The sequence below is a fragment of the Syngnathus leptorhynchus genome, chromosome 21 (genome assembly GCF_054491065.1).
Source record: "Syngnathus leptorhynchus isolate UIUO chromosome 21, UIUO_Slep, whole genome shotgun sequence".
Lineage (NCBI taxonomy): Eukaryota > Metazoa > Chordata > Actinopteri > Syngnathiformes > Syngnathidae > Syngnathus > Syngnathus leptorhynchus.
In genome coordinates this window covers 5,617,938-5,640,793 of record NC_141215.1, presented here as the reverse complement: position 1 = coordinate 5,640,793, position 22,856 = coordinate 5,617,938, and the positions used below count along the sequence as shown (strand labels likewise).

At 40.2% G+C, this 22,856-nt stretch overlaps 1 protein-coding gene across 5 annotated transcripts in view; it reads left to right on the top strand.

Moving 5' to 3' along the window:
* cald1a (caldesmon 1a) overlaps positions 1–22,856 on the top strand; it is a 111,181-nt gene that overhangs the window by 71,748 nt on the left and 16,577 nt on the right. For all 5 annotated transcript variants that reach the window (XM_085902289.1, XM_085902292.1, XR_015063130.1 and 2 more), the window contains one exon: positions 19,192–19,326. In XM_085902289.1, the coding sequence (XP_085758415.1) occupies positions 19,192–19,326 (135 nt within the window). Of the gene's footprint in view, positions 1–19,191; positions 19,327–22,856 lie in introns of those variants that run through there.

Sequence of the window (22,856 nt, the reverse complement as noted above, 5' to 3'; positions counted from 1 at the left end):
TTGGCTTTTTTTTTTTTTCCCCAAAAGCCATATGTTCAGTAAAGCAAGGTGTCATTGGTTCTTGTCCAAAGAGCAGCGTCTCCCATGGGCTCGGTTTCCTTCACTTGTGTGATGACACGTCGGGTTGAATGATTGCGACCCTCCAGACGAAGGAGGAGGCGCCGGTGTCAAGGTGGAGAAATTGTCCTTGAAACGGGTAACAATGGCTCCGAGTGGAATGTGACATCTCTCTCGGGTCTGACAATATTAATCTAGTTGTCAATCACCACGGGCGGCCGGTCTACGACTGCAACCCCCTCAGCGTGGTTATTAATTAGGATACTGTCATACTAAAGCAAAAATTTGGAGCATAACAAGACCGCATTTCTGCATGATACTTTTAATTTATCACTCAAGGGACCTGACAAATCTTTTTTTATTGCGATGACCCTTTTGCTTTTATGAGAAACTCAGTGTGGTCATAAGACAATTAAGGGTCAAAAAAGAACTGACTCCACTTGACCCAACTTTTTTATTTAATTTTATTAGTGTCAATTTAGCTATTTTTAATTGCTTATTTTTTTGTATATTTTATCTAATTTTACTAACATCCAACATCATGGACAAATTATCTCTCACATAATTAAAAACTATGTTGCTTTTCCCCGAGTTCAGGTAAAGTTAAAGCGATTTTGTTTTTTCTAAATTTAATTGTATTTGTTACTTTAAAAGCAAGCGATTGTTCACAGTAGGATGAAGGAGTACCATCTGGTGTGTCTGCTACATAAAAAAAAAAAAAAGTGATAATCTACCCCAGTGGCGAAAATGAGTCTCCCCTCCTTAAGGCCCTCTGCCTCATTCACACCATAATTGAAAGTAATGTAAAAATAGTCGTGGCGTGTGAGCAGGGACTCGCTCTCTGAGGACAAGGTCAAAGCTGATCTTTTTATTTAAATTTTGCCATGATTAAATGTTGCTCAGGAAGCATGTTATACACACACACACACACACACGTGTCTTCAAACCTAATTTGATCACAGAGGAAATATTTGTAAACGTGGTGAAAATGAAATTCATCTCATCATTGATTGTCCTCCAGTGGAGACGTCAAAATCCAAAACCCTCTCAACAATCGACTGTCACATTTCAAGTATGTCGCCTGTTGCCATAGACACGGCCGGCGATGAAGAACTGACATAAATCAAATTCCAAAGCAGGCCTGGCTGACTGATCCCATTGCCACTCTGACACTTGACACCAATCTATTTATCTCACTCGAAAAATCATTTTCATCTCTATCAACAATCAATGGAGACATAAATGATATTCTTAGATTGTAATGAGTGTTTCAGACATTAATCTCCTCTGCAGCTTTCGTAATCTCACTTTGATATCTGCCTAAACGCAAGAATATGATTGTAATCTAGAGGTCCAATAGGATTATTTAAATAATGAGCGTGATTACACATCAAGCGCCAGGCTGAATTCAATCACAAGGTCTAAAACAACACATTTAGCCTTGCTAACCTGGAAAATTTATTCCTATTGCAATATTAATAGACAAGGCGTATCGTGAGTGCCTGGCACGAGTATAATAAAGAAGGAGGCATTAAATTTGCAAATTGAAATTAAAAGGCACTCATGAATATATATTTATACACACATAATATATGAAGTTTCATTTCAAAAGCAGTTACAATTTGATTCAAGTAAAGCATTTTTATTAAGCTAGATGTTACGAGCTCAGATTTAAGTGCATTAGGAAGCGTATGTCGCCGGTGAAGTACGCCGACTTTTCTAGCTCGAGTTAAGGCTTGTTTTGTTTTTCTGACTCCAGTTTTCTAGTTTATAAGAGAAAAATACTTTGGGGATAATCAGACATTAATAGTTATGCCTTTAAGAGACATGAAGGTTGAATATCAGATGGCTGAGAATAGACCCTTGTGGGACGCCAGTAGTTTTCTCATGTGTTAAAATATATAAGCAGTGAAATAGCAAATCTCAAAGTCAAGTGACTTTGGCATATTTCATAATCATTTTTAGTCCTACGAATAAAGATATGCCCATAATTCTAAGCGTTATTGGAATGTTTTGTAGTCATTGTATTGATTGTTGACGAGATGTTTTGGTATAACGTGGACAATCTACTGCAATATATTATATCTGTTGCCAGGCAACAGGGAATCTTTGGATAATCTTGCCATGTTTGAGACATTTTTTTTTTCCTCAATAGTTGCAAAGAATGTGACCTGATAGAAGCTGAGGCTTATTGTTGGTTGAGAACATATTGATTTTGTTTATTTGTTCACCCACTGTTTGTCTTTTTTTTTTTTTTTAAATGAACAATAAAGCCAGGACATCACGTGATAGTGCAAAATGAAGAATTGGACTGAAGTATTTGTCTGTTGGAAATCAGTATTCTAAGACAAGGATTGTTTGTAGCCATTATTTGTTGACTCAAAAAACAAATTGAGATCTTTTGCCAGCAGCCATCAGAATTTGAACCGATTTTGTGTTCTTTGTTGGACTTTGTTTCCAACCAGAAGTAAATATTACAAAATCTTCTAAAATAAAAAAATGTCAATTTTCCAATAGGACATAAAGAAAAAAAAATAGGGCTTTGAAATGGACTGAAACCGTGAATGGCAGAGTGTTTCACAGACGTAATTTCTGGGGAGCACTTCAAAAGCTTCTACAAAACAGTGAGTGGATGCATAATTAATGTAATTTATCACCAAACAGGCCGACTCGTGTGTACACCCTAATGCACTATAATTTTCATCTCTATTTAGCTCTAAATGGCTTCGGCTTTGTTGTATTTTTCTGGACGCGTCTGCTTTGAATGCCGCTTTTAGATTTGTTCCAAGAAGATAAGATATTTTATTTCATAGCTAATTGAATGTGTGACTACGAACAACTTTCTAAAGGAAACCCAATCAACAAAATACAGTTTTTGTACTTGTCAGGTTCTGCCGCACTGCAACGTTTGGCTCACATTTTTAATCACGTCAGCTCGAGAGTGAAAAATAAAATAATGTTTGCTGTACAGTCATAGGTCAAACATCATCAGTGTGTTGACTGCGGAGTAGTAGCTGTGTCGAGAAATAATGACTAAAGTCCCTTAGCTTGGAAAAAGCAGTGTTCTACAAACACGAGCGAGAGTTTATCGTGGGAGCCGGTAGCAAAGGGAGATCCAAAGCATCTTCAGATTTGTCATTTTCGAAATCGAGTTATTTGCCGCTCGCAGGCCTCGTTAGAAATGCTCGCAAACAAACGTTAGCCCCCCTAAGGCTCGCAAACGTGTGTTTTCGCAGACAGATGCGCGGCACAAACTTCAGAGAAGCCCGTGAAGTTTGTTGTCAAGACATCACACAAGGACAAGGAGGCAGCCTTCCTCTTGGGATGACGAAAATTGATCAGAGCCGAGCTTTGTTCCGAGTCGGCATCACTTTTCCACCTTCTTAAACTAATGAAGAGTTTATTCCGGCTCGTGAAGTCATAAGCAACCAAGAGTACTGACTTCAAAGTTCCCAGAATAACGTGTGCGAATTATCACTAGAAACGCTGCCATGTGAATAATTGTCAACATTTCCTCCTGCGTTGAAAAACGTCACATATGGAAGTGATCATTTTCCAGCCCGCAGGCGGCCGCCACTTGGCCATCGTGGGTGATTTGCAATAAAAGCGTGATTGTCCATTAATCTGATGGTGAGCGGTGTTCATTAGGGGGGGACTCGTGGGGGGGGGGGGGGCAATCAAAACGCTGCATGCGTTGTTGCTACATAATTTGACACGACGGCTTGATGGTGAAGCCATCATATAGCAGCCGGCATATACAGCCCGTAAAAAGCAGCGAGTATAGCCAACGTGTGATTAAGCTGTGATATAATGCAATCATAAAAATTCTACGCCGGCAACTCTTTACGCTTGCAATTAGATGCAGAAAACCCGAATGGCAAAGTTTGTATCCTCTCAGGTGTAATCATCTCATTTTATCGGTAACTGAGATGTATTAGGATATATTTTATCCTCAGGGAATGCTGATAACAGTAGTATGCAGTAACAGGATAAAATATTACAAATATAGTTAAAAAACAAATACTGTATAATGTATAGCAAATACTGGACAAGATTGGACCAATTGGTCCCTACACCGACAGGATAAAAATATTAAAAACACATAAAAAAGAGTATATATATATATATATATATATATATATATATATATATATATATATATATATATATATATATATATATATAAATAAATAATAATCTAATATTAATATATATTATATATATTTATATAAATATTTAATATATATTGTAATATTTGACCTTGTTGGTCCAATTGTGTACGGTATTTGCTAATCTTGAGGTGACTGAGTTTGCCGCACTGATCTAAATCAACGCCACGGTGAAGTCATAACTGCATGTTGGCGCCTGAGATGGCAGCTCCAGTCCAGTAAGGACAGTTAAACTCACGATGGATGGACAGCAAGTGTGAAATATTCGACCTTGTAAATTGTAAGTCCTTGTAAATCATGACGATATACCGCTTCACACAACGTTTTTTATTTTTTAACCATTGGGAACCACCTGTCTGTCACTCATCCGCCCTCTATTGAAATATAAAGATGGAAGAAGACTTTGACTTGTGCCGGGAAACGACCTTTGCCGCTCAAAAGAGTCATTGGTAACCCAATTAAAAGGAAATGTCACGCTGGTAATTGAATCTCGGGATGTGAATCGGCTCACTGGCGCCTGTTTTATACTGTCCACTTTGATACGATACACTAAAACATTTGTGTCAAACTCGAGGCCCGGGGACCAGATACGGCCCGGCGAATCATTTGATGCGGCCCGCGAAGACAAATTGTGCAACGACTTCATGTCAATATTAAAATTATAAATTGTCTTTACTTTTGAAAAAAAAAATTAAAATTGCTATAAGTTTTTATTGTTTTTTTTTTTAAATATTTCAACAGTTTTTACTAGTCTCTGATTTTTAAAAAAATGCAACATTTCATTCAAGATAGGGTTGTCTGTATTCTAATGCTAACAGTGTGTGCGTCATACACGAGCGATTGAGGACTAAAACATTTTTGGCATTTGGTTGGTGCAACACTGCGTGAATCTCTTCATGTGCAAAGCCGTACCTATGGGGAAAGAGGTAAAAAGGAATTCACTTGTCGCCTCCAGCTTGGCAGTACTCACATGCTAGGCTCTTGTTACCAAGGTAACGCTGTCCCAATTCACTCATCTATCAACGCTCCCCTCCCATTGGTTGTCGATGACTAATGCCGAGCCCACCCGTTTTTGGCGTGTAGCCGGAGGTATTTTATTGACAGTCTATTGTCTGGTGTCACCTGTGAGCTTGACTAACTAGACTTTGTGTAGTCTACGTTCAAACGTCTCCACGACCTAATCAGTCTTTCATTATCCTCGTAATTTATGAGAAGCGGTTCATAATAATGCAGAAGACAGTTATGTGCCCAGGGAGTCGTGACATTTCATTCTCTGGAGGAGATTATTTTTATTTTTTGTATTAATTCAAGCAATTTCTCTCTCAAAAGGTCTTGATTTGCAGATAATGTTAATATGGAAAATGGGATTGGATCACAGTTATGGACTGATGAATCCAAAAACTAATATGAATGATGAAATATTGTCTGAAGCATTACAGCAAGTTGAAAATGAAATGACCTCTCCTCTTCGACGGCGCATCTTCACTGCATGTTGTATAATATGAATGTGAAAAAGATTACATAATTTTTTGGGGGGGGAGTCTTATTTTAAATGGTAAAACAGATTCCGCCACAGATGGCTGCTCTGCACTGCTGCTCGGCAGATGGGGAAGATCTTTGGTGGGGGTTGTGATCTTTGCCTGACACTCGTCACTTTTGATTTCTTTTTCATCTCCGTTTTGATTGGATCGCTCGCGACGCAATGATTTGCTTTATATTAAGACTTGTATTGTTTCGAAGGAAAATAAAAGTGGAATTTTGAAGTAGGGGGAAAACTCTCAAGCGGGAGCTCGCAAATGTTTGACTTTTGATGGGATTATCTCCTCCATTATTGAGAAACAAGGAACAATTGCAATGTGCTGATGGCTCCCTCTCATGTATTGTTCCAATCTATAATTGCTTCTTTTCATGTCATATGTGAGAAAAGGTTAGGCTGCGGAGAATTTTACCGCGCTGGGCGCCATGCGAGCTTAACTGAACCACAATGGGAATCATTTGAAACATTTGAAACGTGAAATTTCAAATCTACAGCCGAACTCTTACGGATCGTTCGGAATTACAGCAGCGAGCCTGATTCTGTTGCAACTGCTTCTTATTATTACTTATTTTGTTTTTTTATTTTTATTTATTTATTTTTATCTTCATTTTATTCATTGGTATTTAATTTTTTTATTTTTTTTATTTCTAGTCTTGTGTCACTTGCACACACACACACACACACACACTATTTCTCTCGCTATTTTTTCCCCAAGAATTAATTTACCGCCATCCTTGCTCTTAGCATAATGTCACTTTTTGTAGCATATTTGCAAATGCGCACTCCTTAACTGACGCGACGTTGCGCCGTGGGAATGTTTGAAGTGGAGATAGCGGATACATTTATACACTCCTAATATTCAAAATAACCTCGAGGGCAAATGATGCGCCGACTGTGTAATGAAATCGAGGATGTAAATAGAATAGGCGACACTGAGAGTAAATTTACTTTTAGCCGAACTGTATTCTAAGATGTGTGTCAATTCAAAAACCCATATCAGAAAAAAAAAAGTGCTTCTCATCTTGATGAAGATGGACCGCAAATGCTTTTAGCTCCAATTCAATCACATGACGTTGGGAAGATAGCGTGGCAAAAGATGTGCGGGAAGTGGTCGAGACGAGGTGAAGGACTTTCAAAGCGGGGGGGGGGATGTTTTATTTCTAAATCTAAAGTGGCAGCGCCCCGGCACCCGAGCTCACCTATCATGGAAAATTGTTTAATAGGCATCCATTTGTCAAATTAGTCCAGAAGCCGATATGGAGGTATGGCTCTTCACATCTCCTACGGGAATCCATCAGGCGCTTGGGATCTTTTCAACAGGTATTAATACATTCCCGCTCAGAGTTGATGGGAAGCTACAGCGTGCAGTGTGCTGGAACTGGCAGCTTGTCTCTTCCTCTTACTTTGCCTTTTCTTCTGCCGCCGACAACTGTCACCGGCGCCGGTTCTCGCCGTTCGCATCCTGTCGATCAAGAATCGGGCTCACCTTTGCAATGTTCTCTTAAGATATTGGATTTTCTTCAAAGATGCGGAAAGTCAATCTCATTTTAGTGTCTTCGTTTCAGCTTTCATCCAATAATTAATTCCTCTAACAAGGAACTGAACAGTTATAAATCTAGAAATATATTTGATATATTTCCTTATATTTTTATTTCCTGTATTTTTATTTTATATATTAATATATTGTTCTTTTGATTTAGAAATGCAGCCTGAGTTTCAGGCAGCTTTCCGAGCATTTTATTCTTGAGACTTTTTTTTTTTTTCTTTTCATTCTTGTGTTTTTATCAGCGGCTGTCACATCTGACTCGCACTCCAGTCTATCTGCATGCACTCACAAAGACAGTGTGACAGCGATAAGAGCCTCTTAAAAGGCAAACGCGGGACCTGCATGTCCAAATAGTCGCTGAGTTTCATCTGTAAATTATGCAAAGCACACAAATGCAGATCTCATCCTTGCCGAAACTATTCGAGACAAAGTATTTGCGTTGTCGAAATGTCGGTGCAACAATGATTTTTGGTTTTATTGATTGACTTTTAATGACTTGCATTCATCTGTTATGTTGTGAGGGTTCATTAGGAGTTCCTTTGAAAGATTGCTGGAAAATTCCCAATTCTGGATTTGCACAGAAAGATCAGAACAGAAACTCGTTAAAATAATTCCCGCCGCCCTGATGTGATTTTTGATTCTTTATGTCGCCGAGTCTTCCCGGAACGGTGCGTCTGCTAAACACTTGCGACTCCAGGAAGCTCGGCAGTAGAAAGCGGCATCCGGCTGTCAGTGCGAATAGCTACACTCGCAGATCGGAGGCCGGCGACGTGTTGGTAACAAAGTGTCAGCTCTTGCATATTCATGTGAAACTTTGTCTGACAATGCTTCTTCACAAAGTAGTTGGTGGTGCCTAGTTGCTGAAGTCAAATGCAAATTTGTGGCAAAAAAAAGCTGTCAATCGCTTCAAATTCATCTCCTTCGCGGGCCACGTAAAATTATTATTATTACGTATCTGGCCCCCGGGCCTTAGGTTTGACACCGATGCTCCAATTTGACATTTGACAACTTAAAACTTTTCCAAATGGATTTTCCACCCCACAGCAAATAAACGATGAATTTAAAGTCGTATTTTTCTCTCAGGCAGTATCACTGCAATTTAAGTCAATATCATATTACACAAACAATGGCCGCGTTTTGTTTTCCCCTCAATGGCTTCTAATCCATTTACGTCTTTTGTGGTTTCATTTTGCAAAACGACAAGCTTCAATTTGCGCGCTTCTACACCGAAATGTTTTGCAAAGCTTCTTAGTGGCAAGAAATGTGACTCGCCTTGTTTATGTGAGAGGCAGAAATATCACTGCTATAAGCTTTTAATCTGAGGAGAGATGATTTCTGCTATAGGATTGCTGTTTAGCCATTGCAGGACTCAAAGTCTGTGTGTAATTTTTTTTTTTTTTCAGACATTCCTATTTGCTTTAATCGCCGCTACTTTTGTGATGGAAGATTAATTGTAGTCCAAACATAGCCGAGTCACCATAATAAGCAGAGTAGATCTTGAATAATAAAAAAATTGATGAAAAAATAATAAAAAAAGATATAAACGAAATAATAATAAGAAAAAAAAGAAGAAAATAATACAAAATAATAAAAAAATAATAATAACGGTGCAAAATAATCCAAAATACGAGAATTTATGTCCAACTTGTCTCCTACAAGGTTGAAAGGAATTGTGCAAGCATGCCTGGTGGAGCGTCATATTGAAAGCCTACAGGAAGGAGTTTGTGAGCGAGAACTCATTTCGCATGAGAGGCCACAGATGGCTTTACTCACCGCATTAGGTCAGGATTATCGACCGCCGTGATTTACTTTCAACCGCTTTTAGTTTGTGCCTTGGCTAAAATCCTTCCTCATTTGCACAATTTCCCCGCTAACTAATGCTGAGAGACATCACCTCCTCAACTGTAGCCTCTCAGCTAAGCATCAGTCTAATTACTGTATACACGAAGAACACTTTGCATTTGATTTACTGACGGTGCATAAATCTCAGCTTGTCCATTTTTTGGGGGTATTTTGGCAATTTGGTGTGAGAACACACAATTAACTCATGAAACAAATGGATAACAACTTGCATATTGATATTAAACTTCCCCTTGTAGCCAAATGTATTCATCACAAAAATCTATTCCGCAAGTTCTTCCATTTGCAGTATTTTTCTTCAATTTTCTTTTTAAGCCTATTCACACTTGTACTCCTAAATACTAATAAACTCCATTGTGAAGTAGCAGCACAGCCATTTTCTGCATATTGCATCTCATGCCCTTTGACCAATCATATTTCTCACGGTGACATCCATGTTTACCGGTGTCTGGCAGTGATTGCATTTTTCTGCCAAATCATACGATCGTATTGTTCCCTTGCAAATGCTCATTTTGTGAATCTGGGTAACAATGTTACAATGGTAGCAGCGGGTGACACCCCACCCCCCCTTCCCCCCAAGGCTGCATATTAAAAAAAAAAAAGATTTAAGAAAAAAAAAAAGTCAAATAAAACCAACAGCATATGTGATAGTCTTCCCGGGCTATTTGAGTGCATATCAAGCCTCGCTATGATAAAGGCTGCTTTAATAGGCTACACGGCCGGGGGGGGATGAAACGGGTTCCTGATTCTCGCTAAGCCCTTGAGAGCAACGAGGCAGGGCGCAGGAGCCTGAGCATGGACCTGATGATAATCCTCCTCCCGACCGCCGCACGGCATCGGTACCGCTCAATTAACAACCCCGCGCAGCGTTACAGTAGGCCCGTGTGTTTGTGCACAGGGGGCAGCGTTGAGTGCCCGACGTGGCGCTGAGTCGGCGGCCGCCATGTCGCTTCAGCCGATTCCAAATCAATTAATCACCGGCCTACTAAGTCTTTGCATCTAATGGACCGCGCGTGTTTGGATTGATAAGCCTCATTGTGTGGGGTCATGGGGGTGAAGTTCTACCTCCATTGCCATTAAATAGAAACAAAAGCAGTATTTTATACTGGTGGATCTGGAGCAGACAGAAAGCAATTTGTTCAGGGTTAGAAGTTAATTAGCTTGCGCCGTATGCTTTCTTCTCATATGGATCTTTGAAGTTATTTCATATTTCCCTTTCCACCATGGGGGGGGCATATTAGTCCTAATTATGTCTTCTGCTTAGCATTTAAGGAAAAATCCACCAAAGGCGGCATCAATTAAAAAAAAAAAAAAAACAGCACTTTCTTTTGCTTATCATGTCATATGAAATTTTCACGCCACAACAGTGGGTGACGAGAGCGTGTGTCACCCGCAGAAAAAAAAAAAAAAGGCAAAGGAGCCCGCGCACGGTGCTTGATTAAATGCGTCATCGCTGCCCCTCTCCCAAATATACACACGCCGCCGTCCCGAGTAACAGAGATGGCGCTTAGCACAACAATCCAATTAAGAGCACAATAATTGCCGAGCAGAAACAAGTGAGGCTATTACGCTGTCAGCCGTGTGAAGGATAGAGGACGGCTACATTCAAAGGAGGCCGACCCGCCGGCTACTTGAAGGTGTAACCTCCCAATGTTTGCTAAAGGAGGATCTCATTTGGTTTCCGTAATGCATTCCTCTAAATGATACTGTTGTCATGATCACCCTGACACTTTGTTTGGGTTCCTGGGTATATGAGGAGGTGGAGGTCTTCCATAGGAAATTGGTAGCTTCTTCTTCTGCTCTCAACAGAGGACCTCTACCCCCTAGTGGCCAGTCTGTGTAATGCAAATGGGTTCGGATGCTCTGGCAAAAAGCTATTGGAGGGTGTCTTTAAAATCATTGAAATAAAATACATTATTCAATAATTAAAACACAATAAAAATATTCATAATAAAAATGATTGTTATTAAGTAAAAAAGTATTATGATTGTATATTTTTGGGGATTTTTTTTTATGTGAATGTATTGGAGTTCCCTTCATCTGGTAGTGAATGGATGCTGAGTAATCATATTCCAAAATAGCACATTTAAAAAAGGAGGCATCCTAATTGCAGGAAATTCGGTTTGAGGGTTTAAGTCACCAGTGTGAAGTAAATCCATGCATGTGTTGGCAAGATTAGTAATTGTGCAGACCCCGATCATACATATGCAAATATACTCTCATGATCCCTGAGAGTTGAGCAGAATTACGGCAAGCTTCCGTCACACTGAAGAGACTGGTCCATATAATCACTGAGCTGAATTGAGGGCACGAGCCAAAGAAAGGAAGTTTTTTTTTTATTTTTTATTTTTTTGCTTCTGCATCGCTATTCAGAGAGAGACGGCATGTTCCGATCTACTGCAGATGCTTTCGGATCATTTTCAAAGAACTTTTTTTTTATTATTTTTTTTATGTACACCAGATACACAACATGTTGATGGGCTTCAGGTTTTGTGGTAAATATTTGATGGTGTAAGTTTTCGTGTGTCAAGAGACATGAAGAACATTCTGTTTTTAGGTCATCACAAAGACCACTCATCTTCTTCTCCTTCCTTCACATCCAGAATGTGATCGCTGTAGGTTTTTTTTTTTCCCCAATATGCCCTAGTTCTGAGAAAAAACCACATCAAGAATGTGTGTCATAGTGACAAGAAATACAACTAAGGAGACTTTATGTGCTCCCACAGGGGTATGAATCGTATGTTTACCATTATGATAGAAAAATAAAGACATATTTTGTTGACAGAAAATAGTACAGAGACTCCTGGGGCAACTAAAAATGGAAGAAAATAAAGAAAAGTTGGACCAAACTCTCAACTTCAAGGTTAATGCAAAAAGTCAGACCCGATTGTAATTTCACTGCTTCCATTTATAGAACAAAAAAAACCAACAACACGTCTGCTAATTATTTAATTATTAAATTGACTCGATGTGATGACTTCATCATACCAGACGCCGTCAAACATATTTGGCAACCTGTTACGCCTCCGATCCCCGACTTCAAAGTAACACAGAGTTAATGTAGGGGGGAAGGGGGGGCCGTTTGGCGCCATCCGCGAGGGTCACAAGGGAGCTAGTTAATAGGAAACCGTTATGTAAATCCAATCTAATTAAAAGAGCTAGGTGGTAGGAAAGAAGGTCGTATTAATACACATTAATAGCCAGCTCATTTGCATGTCGTCTTTGCTCATATCGGGAAATTCCAAACAAATAAGCCAGTCGTGCTGTTAGGCTCATACATAACACGCAAGGTATCTCTGTTTCGTACCACTTTCTCCTGTTGACGTTATCTGTCCTGATAATATTTCAATGTCTATATCTTAGGTGTCAACATTTTTTTTTTTCCACAAGCAACATTGTAGTTTCTGTCACAAAGCCATTTTGACTGTGAAACCAACCATAGGTGTCAAACCTAAGGCCCGGGGGGCCAGATACGGCCCAACAAAACATTTTATGTGGCCCACGAGGACAAATTGTGAGTCGACTTCGTGTCAATACTTAAAAATAGAAAAATTACTAGAAATTTTTATTAGCATTCATCTTTGTAATATATCAAATTTTCCCTTCCTGCATTCTTTGAAAACGTCAACATAAAATATTAAATATTTGGCTCGATCCCAATGTTGGTTACTTTAAACCCAACAGTGTAGTGTGTAATTGAATTCACAAAATATGTTACGATAGTCTCGATATCCAAGTACTGAGTCGTGCCGGGGCAGTAAGCCTTCCCACAAAGCCAAGTCCTGTTTTTAAGTTTCCTCCAGTCCCCCGAAGGCAACTCTCTGCCATAAAACAGATGCCGTCTCTTGACATATACCACTTAGTAGTTTTTAAGAACAGTCAAGTTTCTCCCCATTTCTGTTCCTTTGGGCTGGAGGCAGCGTTAAAAAGAGGAAAGTGAATATACAACGTTTCTGCTTAAACTCACAACCTTCAAAGTCGATTTGTCCTTTTTTTTTTTTTCCTCGCTTTTCGCAATCAACGGAGGCGTCAAAGTAGTGGCGTATTTAAATGGCCTTTGAAGTGAAGCCATGAAAAAGCCCTTTTTTCCTGAATGCACTTTTCAATCTTTTTTTTTTCTTCTCAAGGCGTAGGTGCTGACGTAGAAGAAGTGTTTTACTGGAGAGAGATTGAGAATTCGAACCCTCAAGGTGCTCCATGATTTGGAAGTAGCCTAAAAAAAATTCTCATCTACTCCAAAGTTTGAGCCAGCAAAATGGCGACCAGCTTCAGTTCTTCACTGCTCCGTTTTGTTGCTCTTTTTCATTTTACGACTAACCTGGTCTCCTCCTTTCCTCTTTGGGGCCGATTAAAAAGCTCCCCATGGTTGGTTTTATAATGACTCTCTTCAAGGCGCGCTCAGGTTGTCTCGCGGACGTTACCCTCGCTAAATTTACTACCTTGGACTTTTCTGTTTTATGGAGCTTCGAGCAGCCGCCAGCGAATTTTTTCTTCATATCTTTGGTCCTTTTTCCTGCCGTGTTTTATTTTATTTTTTTCAACAGGCAGCATCTCAGCATCTGCCGTAGGTTCCACTTGTTCTTGTTTACTTTCCAAAAATTATTCATGGACGCTCCGTTTGGGTTTTTCAATGTGTTGTTGTCTTTTTTTTTTTAGCATCATTCAGCAGCTTTTTAAAAAAAAAAAAATTCCAGCTCACCAAAGCTTTTTGTGTGACTACCCAACCCGCAATATTATATTTGTCTCCTTCACACCATGCTCACAATGGGGAACAGCTTGTCCCACTCGCCTCTGCTGTGTGTTTCTGCTCATTCGGCTGGGTCAACCCGACTTAGATCCAGACAGATCCGAATAAAGGGAGGGGGGGCCGACGGAAGTCCTGAATGCATCTCTTCTTCCCTTGAGGCTGCGCATCACCTCCAGCTGCAGCCCACAGTCAACAGAGATCCAATATCCACAATGATTAACCTTGCATTACCCGAGCCGGCGTGGTATCGTTTGGAATTCAGCGCGCCGCTGACTCACAGTGAGGCCTCATAAAATGCTCCATTAAACAATTATGAGGCTTCATAACAATACCACCTGAGCGTAAGTGACAGTCACAGTTGTCTTTAGAATTGGTGGGTGGGTGGAAGATCTTTGTCATGATGCTCGCCCCAAGTTTTGTATCTGCGTATTATTATGTTTAGGAGTTATTTCTTTCAACTCTGCCGAGCAACAAGTGCCGAAGCAAGCGTGTGACCAGGATGAAAAAATTATCAAAAATTATTATTATTATTGCATTAAAAGACACAAAAAATCATCTGCATAACCAGCCATTTTTATTTCTTTCAACTCTGCCTAGCAACAAGCACCAGGATGAAAAAAAAAAAATAAAATCATCTTGATTGGTGTTTCCTGCTTCGTTGTTAACTTGAGCTGTAATTGCAACTGACCCTCTGCCCTGAAATTGCTCATCCAATTGTAATATCTCCATGCAATATTATCGCCGCTTTGCAGCCTCATCCTTTCGCCGAGGACGTCCCAACTTTAAGGGTTAATGAAGTGTAATTAATTCCGACGTATTACTCGAGAGGAGTCTTGTTTTGCTCTTTTCGAGTGGTTACTGTAGTCATCAACAACTGAAGATAATTTGCTTGATGTTGCTCGACGTTAATTGTCTGCCGCCTATCTCCTGCAAGAGAGATAATGAATATAAATAGGTCAAGTCTTTTTGCATGAATGATTTTGTGCGCGCCTACATTTTCATCATTTTTCAAGCAAGAAATTATCCTCCTAATTTTTTCTTTTTTTTTCTCACGGCTGGATCGTTTCTGTGAAATTCCGCTCCTCTCGGCGTGTTCTTACATGTGTAAAAATGGAGAGGAAAGCATGTTCCTGTCAAGAGGCTCGCTTTGTGGCATTGTGACCTTCTAAAAAAAGATCCTCCCACACGCCAGGCGTTACACGTCGAGGGGGCTCGCGGCGTGGTTTCAGCTCAGAGGAGCTAATGAGGCCACCAGGATGCCAACAGCCACAATGAAGGTGGACAAGTTTGGGCCCTTTGCTTTAATGTCACCAGTCTGACATTCCTTTTGTGGTCCCCGAGCCTCAATTAGAGCTGCAAGTTAGTGCTACTCAAAACATCTGACACATGAGAAGGAATCAATAGAGTCAGATGGATAGCTTCCAAAACTTTTTTGTTTTTATTCCCCAAGGTTTCCTGGACCCTATTAACCTGCAGGATGACCCTCGGTCCTCCTTTCAGGTAGCCTCATTTCTCTGCCTTGATTAGGGAGACGAGGTCAGCGCTTTTTATCCACAACCGGGACTATCTTGTCAAGCCGGTTCCCCGAAGGGACGGCGATCCAGTCGGGGGTTTAGGTCAGCAGACAGGGGACGGGCCTTGGGAGCGTAATACAATTACATCCTGATAATCAGTGCCGCCTCAGCCGACGGCTCTCGCAATCAATGCGTGTTGAATTAGAAACGCCTCGGAACCGTTTTACAGGTCGAACGTGTATTGATAGCGGTCGCTCGCTGTGTACAATCGATGCTCTGTGTTTTACAGGCTCTAATGAAAAACAGGTCACAGTATCACGTTGAGGAGTCGCACGTCATATTTCAGCCACAACACACTCGATAAAGGATGTATATCTCTTTTCTGCAAACTCTTCTTACGAGACATTGTGCTCTATTTACTTTAACGACAGCGGCCACGAAAAGTGTATATTGATTTGGTTGTCCGGTCCGTGTGGAAAATTGTTAATAATGTCTCCCATTTTCCCCTCCTCAGTCTCTCGTTGCATCAATTGCAAACTGTTTGGATTTAAATAATAAAATTCATCAATGTTAATAAAATTAAATTAAATTAAAAAACGTTTGTGTCACTCCCAATTCTTAAGGCCCTTGGCAGATTACATTGACCTGGCAACACTGAAGCTGAAATCCTATTGGACAAAAAAATAAAAATTCTGATGATAATAGACTGTTGGAAATACAATGTCATGCCATTTGTACAAATCTGATAATGTGTAGTATTTCAGAAACGTATTCTATGTCATAAAAATGGTCTGCATTTAAATAAATCACTTAGTCTGAATCCTTGTCTTAGTCTTCACACAAATATGAACTGCCTGATGATTAATTAATTACAGACGTTTCTTGCGCTTAAATATTTCAGCGGCATAGTGTTTTAAAAACGACTAATAAGAGCAGCACCACTTGACCCTTTTCAAGCATTTATTTGGCACATGAAAGCGCTGCCAGTTTAAAGAGCTGATTAAAAAACAAATCATCAGCAAGTTGTGTGTGTTTCTCTCCCTTGCCAGCAGGTCTGGCAATAGGCTCTGACACACTGCCTTCTGCTTGGAGGTTCCAGGGATAAATAGGGCCTTGCAGCGGCTTAAATCCAAAGGGATTCTTGCTAGAAATTAGCTGCTGTGTTGTGACACTTCCATGCTTTGAGGGAAGGGTGAGAAAAAAAATATACAAAAATCACCGCTCAGGCTCGGATGCCTGTTTGGAGGGCTTTTTTTTTTTTTGTTCCTATTAAAAAAAGTCAAAGTCTAATGGACATTTTTTGCTTGCATGTGTCTCCACTCTGTAAAAAAAAAAATCAAACCCTGCACTCTCATCTTAATCCTCGTCAGCAAGAGATAAAATCTGTTTACGTTTCGAAGCACACCCAAACCCGAGATGATTATCTCCAAAGTCTGATCTCAAAGGGAATCGCCGAGATTTCTATTAAAATCCACGCACGGCGTCACATTGTATTCACACGCGTACTCGGCGAGGCTACGGTGATCCGCACTAAGCTGGAAGTTTTGCAATTCATCCACAGCAGTTTGGATGTTTGCAAAGAAAAATTGCAGCAATCTCGGGACAAAACACGGCTTACCTACTTTTGGATTAGAATTGAGTAGATGCCAAATAAGACAAAGTGAAGCTGGTGAAGGTGCCAATGTTGACTTTGGTCTCCACCAGGGGATGTCCAAGCACCACCAATCCGTTTTCCCTAGAGTGGGACGAGATGTTTCAAGATACTTGGTGTCCACCTCATAACCTCGGTGACATCTCCTTCTCTCCGTTTCCTCACTTTCTAAGATTCCTGCTGATCAAAAGCAGCTTTGAGCTGTTTATCGTTCTCATCGGGACCATTCGCGGCATATTGCATCCGGTAAAAATAAGTGCTTTGACGTGCATCTGCTTCCAATCATCCTTTTGCCATCAGTGCTTGCGATACGTATCCAGATTTCATAAATCAAATCTGAACATTGCTGTTAGGTAGGATAGAGATACATACTGTACGTTAGTTATTAAGGATGTGGTCACGATCATAGGGCTGCCAATTGAGAAAAAAAAAAATCGGTTTTACCTCGAAGAAGCACTCTTGATTGAAATCTATCAAGCATTCTCCCAAGCTGTATTTAACATTTTCTTAATATCAACAAACAATGGATTCTTTCTTTGCTTTGCTTGGAATTTGCCGTTTGCACTGCTGCGATGGCGTCCCTCAGGGATCCTTCTCGGGGCCCCCTGAACATGTCAAAGAGTTCACCCATCGTCAAATGAATCACAGCGAGGATTTTAATCCTTGCGTAAAAGTAATCATCGTGGAAATTAGCCATGGAAGAGGTCATTGGTGGCTTACTGTGCCCGGAGGGGGATTCAACTCGGGCATTAACAGATGTGAAGTATGATATGATGAGGATGTATTATTTATTTTATTAGCCTTGTCTTGTCAAAGATTTTTGTTTTTCAAACGCCACACAGAGAAATGAAACAAACTAAAAGCTCGGGACCAATGATTAAAATGACGATACAGTGACAGGTATGGATGCCATATAAAATCTGGCCCGAGGCTCTGAGCACTCGCTATATTTCTTGTCCATCCATGACAGCAGCTGACACAAAAAGCAAAGCAGCCAAGAACCGTCATGTTTCCGTTTGGTATTTGTCCAGATAGCTCGACATTCCTTTCAAAGCCCTTTTTTTTTTCTTTTTTTTCAGTCACCAAGTTACACAATTCTGCATGTGAAAACCTGAGCTCAAAATGTAAATAGTATGTTTACATGAACTTGGGAATCATTTTTTTTTGCGCAATCACATTACACCATGAGAAGATTTGGCAATGGGAGCCAAGTTTTGCAAACATGATCCGAGATGAAAGTCATGAATGCACATTTATCTTGAAATGCATCATTTTTACTGAGGAATGACAAGAGCTGCGCTTTTGCCCACCCCGCTTGTCTTTGTTTCTGTTCTTTCTCATGCACGACCGCTTTGGATTTTTACCGCGCATGCAATTACATCCGCACATGCACGCAATCAAAACGCCGCATTCATTTTTTTCCTCTCTCTCTTTATCTGAAATAGACACATGCCAAAAAAACCAAAAAAAAGAGCGGCAGCAGCGCATATGGTGCTCATTTCTGCCCCAGTGGCTTAATGCTCTTAAGTTGAAGGCTTTGTTCAGTGCATCATTGTTTGGAATGGAAAGATAAAAATAAAAAACTGTGCGAGGGAATAAAAGAACAGTGCAGTCATTGTTTTTGTCACCTTAAGAGGAAAAATGACTGGCAGGTAACAAATAGCGGGAGCTCTGGGCTGTGTGTTGGCTGTGAAGATTTAGTTTCAGCGGTATCATCCTTTAAAATGATAAATGCGTAACGGTAAAAGGAAACAAATTAAAAAAAAACTGTCTTTTATAGCATAGATGTCAAAATACATGTGTTTGGAAATCAAATGCTGCTTCAAACGTGACACAAACGTGTCAATCTTTTTTTTCTACGTCATCCTGTCTGTCAAAGCAAGATGGGAAATGCGTGTTTTCAAAGCATATTCAAGTTTATTATTTAATGAACGAAACAGAAAGTAAAAGAAGTGTGTCAGCAGAACTGCAGAAAGTACATTCCCCTTCTGCGGAATAATAAAAAAAAAAAAAAGTTTTGCAATTGTTTGAATGAAAAGTGTGTAGTTTGCAAAATAGTTCGGCGCTGGCTGATTTTGTTGAGTTTTTGTTTTGTTTTTTCTCTCAAAAGGGGCGGGGCTTGATTTGGGCTTCTATCAGTGCTGCGTGGAGCGGAGGAGCGACATCAGGCTGGCTGCTTCTATTTCTCTCCTTCTCCTTCTCCTCACACTCGACCCAAGCGATCATGTCCCGTTACGATCCACAGGTAAGCCCAAGCAAAAACACCCACACCATGTTATCGTTGATTTCCAATGAAGCTTGCAAACTTCATTGGTGTGTTTTGTTGTTTTTTCTAAACAAAGAAAAGCAGTGCGCTCCGCTGCGCGTCTTTTTTTTTGTGGAACGTATTTTTTTGGCCCGTTAGCCGCTCCCTCCTTTGTGCGCTCGCTTAACTTTTTTTGTGAGCTTTTCTGCTTCACATTGTCATCCACGAATGTTTTCACGCGCAATTTCTTCCAAAGTTAGCGATGATGACGTGGTTTGGAGTTTGGACCGCATTTTTGCGCAGTCTGGACAACGCACTTATGTTTTGACAGCATTATGCTATCTTGAAAACTTTTTTTTCTTTTTTTTCACCCTAACATGAATCTAAAGATCATAGTATAATATTCAAAAGCAAATGTATCTCTATATACCTTTGTGATCTTCTCACTCCCCTCAAGCAAATCTGCACCCACACACCCTTTTTTTTTTCTTTTTTTTTTTCTTTACTCATAGTGAACTTGAGTTGGCCTTCAAGTCTTTGATCGCAGCTTTGTCACACACTAATGTGTGTGAAATGTATGCATGAATGGAGAGAGAAGAAGAGGGGCGCTGTACTCGTGCCTTTGTCTCTTTTATGGTTTTCAAAATAAAATGTGTGGAGAAGACAAGGCTGATGATGCACTTTTTGTGGTATCAAGCCATTTCCAAATTTCTTGAATCCAGTTTTAGCTACACTTGCCAATCGTATACAAAAGCCAAAGCAATCAATTCTAATAATGGCAGAGAAATATTTCTTCAAATGCAGTTTGAGTGGGATTTATATGTGATTATCGTTTTGGAGGTTCTCTGCAATTTTTTTATGCTACGAGGTAAGCTAATGCTAAATTGAATGTAAATAAACAATGAATTGACTAAAACTCCGATTTTGAAGCTTTGACAATGACAGCGTAAGAAAAGTCTACCAAAAAAGTGTGGCAAAAACTGTCGAGTCATTTTTTTCTTTGACCGCCTCAGTCCAATCTTAAAAAACGATTTCAACAGTACTATACTGTATTTATGATTGGATTGCAGTGACAGAGAAGTGAATTGCATCATACTGACAGCTGTTTCTAATATTTTGCCCCCGCTCGCTGCAAACTCCCAACCACAAAAATAAATCCAATTAATGTCTCTCTGACAGCGCATTATCTTTTGTAAGGGTGAAATTGTTGATACAGCTCTCCTATTTGGTTGTGTGGGTGTACCTAATGAAGTGTCTGAAGATAGCAAATGCAAACTAGGCCATTTTGCTTGGATTTGAGTTGAACTCACCTTGCAACCAGGTGCACAATGGAAAGTTCAACTCCGGGTCCCCTTTTTTGCCTTTCCAGTCAAATGTGGCGTGCACAGCAGGATTGTGTAATTGTCAGCCCAAATGAAATGATGAGGTAATTGCACGGGGGTGATAACAGAACTTTGGCTGTGTTGGCGTTTGGGCTGGCCGGCCGGGCAAGGCAGGATGTAGGGAACATTGCCATGCATTTCCGCAGTCTGGAATTGAAGGCCTCTTGGTACTGTAACTCCTCCATCTGATTAAAGCTAAAAAAAAAAAAAAAAAAGGGGGGGGTGTATCAGGTGACACCCGTCCGCCTCATCAACATGCGTCCACACGTGTAACGCATGCACGCAAGTTTGATAGCCGAGGCTCTTAATCCTGCAGAGTATCGAGTTCCAAAGAAGGAATCCGGCCGCTTCTTAGCACCAGCGAGCTGCCAACTGAAGTGGAATAGGATGGAAAATACATTTTTCATGTACAATATGTTCTTCCCAAAATTCCAGTCGGTGCATAGCCAAACATACATTGTTTCCTCGCAGCAGGTGCCAGCAGCAGCATTATCCCGCTTTCTTCTCATTATGGACCAGTGAAACTATGTCAGCTATGTTTCCTGTCTTCTACCCTTTTTAACCTTTCACCTGCTTTCTGTTCTCATTTTCAATCTGCCTTTGTTTTTTTTCATCATGATATGGAATATTTATGAATCAAGAGTTAGATTGAGCAACAGGTGTTTGTGAAATGTCTGTTTCATGCTTTTGTAGCTTGTAACGCAGCTTTTTAGGTCAATATCCAAAAATATATAAATTATACGCATAAAAATATTTTCGTGCAGAATAATTCATTTCTTGTCTAAAGAAATGCATGCAAAGAAAACCTAGTAAAAATAATAATAATAAATAGCAATATTGATTGGGGGGAAAAATAGATTATTTTCAAAATTGTTTGTTTTACAATGCATTTTGAAGGGAGGTTTGTTATTTTGATTTGACAAGAAGCTTATGGGGTCTGCGGCTTATCCCCCCCCCCCCTTCCCCTCCCTTCTTGTGACCTGGATAGCATGTCACTTGAATGTTCTGCAACCAGAACCACACTGCTTTGGACCCACAGACAGATCTGGACTAGGAAAAAGAAATCTTAACTCTTCACCGGCTAACAAGTTGAAAGCGGTTAATTGCTAGTGAAACATTAGACCGAGTTTGAGTTAAGTTGTGGAAAAAGAGCTTTGTGATACATAAATCCTGTTATTTGAGATTTTAAGAGGAGGCCCACACCACTACTGTCACACCTCTCATGCTAAGACATTTCCCTCGGCGTATTTTTTTTTTTTTTATGTCATCCCGCGTGTTCATTCGCCAGAGAAGGTTATTGGAAGAAATGTACTGGGTTTTTTTTTTTTTTTTTGCCTTTGGGCTTCATCTCATCTGATAAAACAAGCACAGGAAATGTGCCTGTTAGCTGATTGGCCTTGTGCTTTCCTATTGCGTCCTCCCAGCGGGACTGCAGACGTGCACGAACCTCGAAACTTGCTCCATTCTTCATCTACTTTTTGAAGAAAAAAAATAAAAAAAAACTTAGTTACAATGTTGACAAAAATACCTTTCGAGTGTAAACACATGATCAGTGAGGTCATGTGTTTACACGAGCAAGGTTAACCGCCTGCCGGAGGGGTTAGGGACAGACGGGCCAGTGTGTGGGTCACTAATAGGCTTGCTGGATTTATGCTGGTGGCTTACGCGGGTTGTGTGTCTTGTGTGTTTTTGCTCGGCGAGTGTGAACGACATGTTGGACGGCGGCCACAACGTGTGAGATTTGTCCAACGGCTGCGAGGGGTGACATCATACGCATAAAACCAATCACCTTGTCCTTAAATGGATATGTGCATGAAGCAGACTACAAAATCTGCTTGTGTGCCTTGGAAGAACTTCAAAAAAAATGAGAACTTTTTTTTTTTTACTCTCTTTTGCGCTTTGTCTTTGTTCCAACAACTTCAACAAATATGACGCTATCGTGACAAACTTGATCATATTTTTGTAAACTCTCTGGAAGAACCAATTCGTATCGTAAGAGGGTCTTAGGTGACTTTTGGTGTTGCTTTTGTTGGTTTATTACCCAAACATAATTTGGATGGAAACTAAATTAGCTGGAAAGTAAATCAAGTGCAGACCGCCCGCAATACCGCCACGGACCACTGGAGGGCCGCGGACCACTGGTTGACT